Genomic DNA, 6,950 nt, shown 5'->3' with positions numbered 1-6,950 from the left:
CAGTCCTGTAGGTCTCTATGCTACTCCACAGTCCTGTAGGCCTCCATCCTACTCAACAGTCCTGTAGGTCTCTATCCTACTCCACAGTCCTGTAGGTCTCTATGCTACTCCACAGTCCTGTAGGTCTCTATGCTACTCCACAGTCCTGTAGGTCTCTATCCTACTCAACAGTCCTGTAGGTCTCTATCCTACTCCACAGTCCTGTAGGCCTCCATCCTACTCAACAGTCGTGTAGGTCTCTATACTACTCCACAGTCCTGTAGGTCTCTATCCTACTCCACAGTCCTGTAGGCCTCCATCCTACTCCACAGTCCTGTAGGTCTCTATCCTACTCCACAGTCCTGTAGGTCTCTATCCTACTCAACAGTCCTGTAGGTCTCTATCCTACTCCACAGTCCTGTAGGTCTCTATCCTACTCCACAGTCATGTAGGTCTCTATCCTACTCCACAGTCATGTAGGTCTCTATCCTACTCCACAGTCATGTAGGTCTCTATCCTACTCCACAGTCATGTAGGTCTCTATCCTACTCCACAGTCATGTCGGTCTCTATCCTGCTCCACAGTCCTGTAGGTCTCTATCCTACTCCACAGTCCTGTAGGTCTCTATCCTACTCCACAGTCATGTAGGTCTCTATCCTACTCCACAGTCATGTAGGTCTCTATCCTGCTCCACAGTCCTGTAGGTCTCTATCCTACTCCACAGTCTTGTAGGCCTCCATCCTACTCCACAGTCCTGTAGGTCTCTATCCTACTCCACAGCCCTGTAGGCCTCCATCCTACTCAACAGTCCTGTAGGCCTCCATCCTACTCAACAGTCCTGTAGGTCTCTATCCTACTCCACAGTCCTGTAGGTCTCTATACTACTCCACAGTCCTGTAGGTCTCTATCCTACTCCACAGTCCTGTAGGTCTCTATACTACTCCACAGTCCTGTAGGTCTCTATACTACTCCACAGTCCTGTAGGTCTCTATACTACTCCACAGTCCTGTAGGTCTCTATACTACTCCACAGTCCTGTAGGTCTCTATACTACTCCACAGTCCTGTAGGTCTCTATCCTACTCCACAGTCCTGTAGGTCTCCATCCTACTCAACAGTCCTGTAGGTCTCTATGCTACTCCACAGTACTGTAGGTCTCTATCCTACTCCACAGTCATGTAGGTCTCTATGCTACTCCACAGCCCTGTAGGTCTCTATCCTACTCCACAGTCCTGTAGGTCTCTATCCTACTCCACAGTCCTGTAGGTCTCTATACTACTCCACAGTCCTGTAGGTCTCTATCCTACTCCACAGTCCTGTAGGTCTCTATCCTACTCCACAGTCCTGTAGGTCTCTATCCTACTCCACAGTCCTGTAGGTCTCTATACTACTCCACAGTCCTGTAGGTCTCTATCCTACTCCACAGTCCTGTAGGTCTCTATCCTACTCCACAGTCCTGTAGGTCTCTATGCTACTCCACAGTCCTGTAGGTCTCTATGCTACTCAACAGTCCTGTAGGTCTCTATCCTACTCCACAGTCATGTAGGTCTCTATACTACTCCACAGTCCTGTAGGTCTCTATCCTACTCCACAGTCCTGTAGGTCTCTATCCTACTCCACAGTCCTGTAGGTCTCCCACTTCTAAAACACAGAGGATGTGATGTACCTTTTATAATGGGAACTAAACAGGATAATGGCTGAACCCCTTCAGGAGTGAGCTCAGTAAATATTTATCTATAAACATTCAGGTTGGACTGTTCTACACTATGAATGGCACCTTCTTTCATCTCTGTAGCTTGTTCTATAGCCTGTCAGAGTAGAGAGATTTAACTGTACATGTCAAAATGGACAAAACACTCATAGGTGGATCCAATTGTAGATATACAGAAAGATGGTAGGTCTACAGTTTGCTGTCATTCAACCCATGCCCCCACCACAGTACAATGGTAAGATGGCAGATGTACAGAAAGATGGTAGGTCTACAGTTTGCTGTCATTCAACCCATGCCCCCACCACAGTACAATGGTAAGATGGCAGATGTACAGAAAGATGGTAGGTCTACAGTTTGCTGTCATTCAACCCATGCCCCCACCACAGTACAATGGTAAGATGGCAGATGTACAGAAAGATGGTAGGTCTACAGTTTGCTGTCATTCAACCCATGCCCCCACCACAGTACAATGGTAAGATGGCAGATGTACAGAAAGATGGTAGGTCTACAGTTTGCTGTCATTCAACCCATGCCCCCACCACAGTACAATGGTAAGATGGCAGATGTACAGAAAGATGGTAGGTCTACAGTTTGCTGTCATTCAACCCATGCCCCCACCACAGTACAATGGTAAGATGGCAGATGTACAGAAAGATGGTAGGTCTACAGTTTGCTGTCATTCAACCCATGCCCCCACCACAGTACAATGGTAAGATGGCAGATGTACAGAAAGATGGTAGGTCTACAGTTTGCTGTCATTCAACCCATGCCCCCACCACAGTACAATGGTAAGATGGCAGATGTACAGAAAGATGGTAGGTCTACAGTTTGCTGTCATTCAACCCATGCCCCCACCACAGTACAATGGTAAGATGGCAGATGTACAGAAAGATGGTAGGTCTACAGTTTGCTGTCATTCAACCCATGCCCCCACCACAGTACAATGGTAAGATGGCAGCATCAATTGTGCTTAATGGAGGTAAAATGTAGACTCCATCTTTGTGCACATCCACAATAAGTAAGCTTCCTACAGCAGATACATTTCAGTCAACTGTGACTGTTTCACTTGAATCTTATAATTACTTCTATCTACGACGGAAAATGTCCCCAATTTAAAATGACAGAAATTCAACCGAACACTTCAACAAAATCAACACGATGATCAAAACCCTTTCACTATATTTCAGAGTATGGTAAATACAGGACAAATGTATTTCAGAGCAGGAGGGGCATCTCTCTCATTTGCATTTTAACTCCACCCACTCGGGCCCAACAGACCATGAGGAATCTGTCTGAGCCAGAGGGTTCAAGCTCTGTCACAAATACCTTCCAGCTTTTCTTTTTGTTACACTAGTTTTTATTGTAACTTTGTATTCCTTTTTTCCCAATAATTTTTGAAAATCTGCAACAATTATTATGCCTTTTATACTCTACAGGAAAAAGACTTAAGAGAAAATAAATAAAACAAAACAGCAGACAGACTTTTAAATGAATTACACGTCATATTCACATGGAAGACAACACATACAATATTAAACGTGTTTTTACATAAATACTGCCTCCTATAAAACAAGGCCAACCATTCGCTACCTTGTTTTGGACAATTACAAACGAGCTTGTTTGAGCAATTGAAATAAACAAATGAAAACAGCTATGGAACCAATCAAATGCCGTCCTGCCCGTTCCATTGGAAGCTTCCAGAAAACACAGATTTACTCTTTAACATATAAAAATACTATACCAAAATGAAATACAAATATATATATTAGAATCTGTTAGGCATGTTTGTATAAAGAGAGGGCAAAAGGATTTAGGTTACATCAGAAAACAACATAATGCAAAACAAATCATTGAAATTAGACATAACATAACAAACAAAAAATTATACTCTGCACCTTTGTTCTGTAATAATATACATCATGATAAGAAAAAGTTCTACATAATAATTTGCAAACTTCTTGCATGCAACAATTTGCACACGTTTAATACTGAAGGCATTGAGGGGCCTAATCATCCTGCTCAAAGTGGGGAGGGCAAATCATCCGGAGGCAATGCATGCTGGGAGATGGTTCTCCAACGGGCACTGCCTGCTCCGGATGGGGTTATAGCTTATAGCCCACAGTAGGGAAATGGAGAGTCTACCTGCATCACAATGTGTATTGCTTCTAATGAAATGACCTTTCTGCTCAGACAGAAAATGTGTGTTTGTGTGTGTTTCCTTCTGCTCAGACAAGGCCTTTCTCTACTGTGTGGGTGCGTGTATGTATGTGCACTGTGAAGGGCACTGATTTTCAGTGCAGTAGTGTTATAAATAAGGAAAATAATGGACATATCTTGTTCTAAAGACTCCAGGAGTCAAATAAGCTTCAGACTAGACCAGCTATAGCCCGACCTAGCCCTAGCTCTGCTCAGCCCAGCACAGCTCCACTGCAATCCGGCCCAGCCCAGCTAAGCCTGACTTTATTTGGCTCAACTCAGCCCAGGCAAGCTTATACCAGCCCTGCCCAGCTTCTGCTCAGCTCCAGCCCAACTCCAGTCTTGCCTAACCAAACTCAACTCTAGCCCAACTCCAGTCTTGCCTAACCAAACTCAACTCTAGCCCAACTCCAGTCTTGCCTAACCAAACTCAACTCTAGCCCAACTCCAGTCTTGCCTAACCAAACTCAACTCTAGCCCAACTCCAGTCTTGCCTAACCAAACTCAACTCTAGCCCAACTCCAGTCTTGCCTAACCAAACTCAACTCTAGCCCAACTCCAGTCTTGCCTAACCAAACTCAACTCTAGCCCAACTCCAGTCTTGCCTAACCAAACTCAACTCTAGCCCAACTCCAGTCTTGCCTAACCAAACTCAACTCTAGCCCAACTCCAGTCTTGCCTAACCAAACTCAACTCTAGCCCAACTCCAGTCTTGCCTAACCAAACTCAACTCTAGCCCAACTCCAGTCTTGCCTAACCAAACTCAACTCTAGCCCAACTCCAGTCTTGCCTAACCAAACTCAATTCCAGCCCAACCCAGTCTCCTCCCTCTCTTTCAATATCTCTGTACCTCTTCCCTCCTGCCACCCTGACCAGGCCAGACGCTACATTACACACACTGCCATCAGGAAGAAAAGATGAGAGATGGTGCTGAGGCTTTCTGGGACCTAATGGATGATGTCCAAGAGGCCAAAGGTTGAGACCATGTGTGTATGAGGGGTTGGTTGAGTCCTTGCTCTGAATGCAACACCTTTCACATCTTTAGAACCCTTTCCAAACAATGTCGCAGATACAATGGTTTGGTTGTTGTGTTTTTCCTCTGTGTTTCTGTACGTCACACACCCAAAGAAAGAGGAGGTAATGTCCTATTTTATAAAGATTATTGTCCATAATACATAGCGGTTTTTATATACATTTCTTTATACTATTTATCTTATTTCTTCTTCTTCTCTCTCTTTCTGTGGTGCGTTCGGCGGCGGTGGCAATAGCAGGTTTGTGTGAAGCGTGCTACATACAGCCCACGCAGCCACACTTGATGGTCTTCTCCACTTCCTCGCTGAATGATCTTCCGTCGCTGCACTCAAAGGTGTATTTCCGACGTTTCATTCGCTGGCTGGCGCAGCAGGCACCCGTGTCGCAGGTGCCGGAGCACTCTACCCAGGAGACCATGCGTGTGGTCTGGCAGATGGTGTATCCACGCTGCACCTGGTAGAAATCCCTCACAGGCTCCCCTCGACACTCTGACTCTGTAGGGGAGGAAAGATAGAGACAGTGACTCTGTAGTCCAGGAAAGATAGAGACACTCTGACTCTGTAGGGGAGGAAAGATAGAGACAGTGACTCTATAGGGGAGGAAAGATATAGACACTCTGACTCTGTAGGGGAGGAAAGATAGAGACAGTGACTCTATAGGGGAGGAAAGATAGAGACACTCTGACTCTGTACGGGAGGAAAGATAGAGACAGTGACTCTATAGGGAAGGAAAGATAGAGACACTCTGACTCTGTAGGGGAGGAAAGATAGAGACAGTGACTCTATAGGGGAGGAAAGATAGAGACTCTGACTCTGTAGGGGAGGAAAGATATAGACACTGACTCTGTAGGGGAGGAAAGATATAGACACTGACTCTGTAGGGGAGGAAAGATAGAGACACTGACTGTAGGGGAAGAAAGATATAGACACTGACTGTAGGGGAGGAAAGATATAGACACTGACTGTAGGGGAAGAAAGATATAGACACTGACTGTAGGGGAGGAAAGATATAGACACTGACTGTAGGGGAGGAAAGATATAGACACTGACTGTAGGGGAGGAAAGATATAGACACTGACTCTGTAGGGGAGGAAAGATAGAGACACTGACTGTAGGGGAAGAAAGATATAGACACTGACTCTGTAGGGGAGGAAAGATATAGACACTGACTCTGTAGGGGAGGAAAGATATAGACACTGACTGTAGGGGAAGAAAGATATAGACACTGACTGTAGGGGAAGAAAGATATAGACACTGACTGTAGGGGAAGAAAGATATAGACACTGACTCTGTAGGGGAGGAAAGATATAGACACTGACTCTGTAGGGGAGGAAAGATATAGACACTGACTGTAGGGGAAGAAAGATATAGACACTGACTGTAGGGGAAGAAAGATATAGACACTGACTGTAGGGGAAGAAAGATATAGACACTGACTGTAGGGGAGGAAAGATATAGACACTGACTGTAGGGGAAGAAAGATATAGACACTGACTGTAGGGGAGGAAAGATATAGACACTGACTGTAGGGGAAGAAAGATATAGACACTGACTGTAGGGGAGGAAAGATAGAGACACTGACTGTAGGGGAGGAAAGATATAGACACTGACTGGAGGGGAAGAAAGATATAGACACTGACTGTAGGGGAAGAAAGATATAGACACTGACTGTAGGGGAGGAAAGATATAGACACTGACTGTAGGGGAGGAAAGATATAGACACTGACTGGAGGGGAAGAAAGATATAGACACTGACTGTAGGGGAAGAAAGATATAGACACTGACTGTAGGGGAGGAAAGATATAGACACTGACTGTAGGGGAGGAAAGATATAGACACTGACTGGAGGGGAAGAAAGATATAGACACTGACTGTAGGGGAAGAAAGATATAGACACTGACTGTAGGGGAAGAAAGATATAGACACTGACTGGAGGGGAGGAAAGATATAGACACTGACTGTAGGGGAAGAAAGATATAGACACTGACTGGAGGGGAAGAAAGATATAGACACTGACTGGAGGGGAGGAAAGATA

At 45.1% G+C, this 6,950-nt stretch overlaps 1 protein-coding gene across 1 annotated transcript in view; it reads right to left on the bottom strand.

The window, feature by feature from the left end:
* Positions 1 to 1,544: 1,544 nt before the first annotated feature.
* The window catches only part of LOC135523480 (slit homolog 1 protein-like), a 217,819-nt gene continuing 212,413 nt past the window's right edge, over positions 1,545 to 6,950 (bottom strand). The window contains exon 35 of the mRNA XM_064950176.1: positions 1,545 to 5,410. Within this exon, the coding sequence (XP_064806248.1) occupies positions 5,172 to 5,410 (239 nt within the window). The 3' untranslated portion in view covers positions 1,545 to 5,171. The remainder of the gene's footprint in view (positions 5,411 to 6,950) is intronic.

The sequence above is a fragment of the Oncorhynchus masou genome, chromosome 31 (assembly GCF_036934945.1).
Source record: "Oncorhynchus masou masou isolate Uvic2021 chromosome 31, UVic_Omas_1.1, whole genome shotgun sequence".
Lineage (NCBI taxonomy): Eukaryota > Metazoa > Chordata > Actinopteri > Salmoniformes > Salmonidae > Oncorhynchus > Oncorhynchus masou.
The sequence above is the reverse complement of the archived record's forward strand: the minus strand, read 5'-3'. Positions and strand labels throughout refer to the sequence as shown.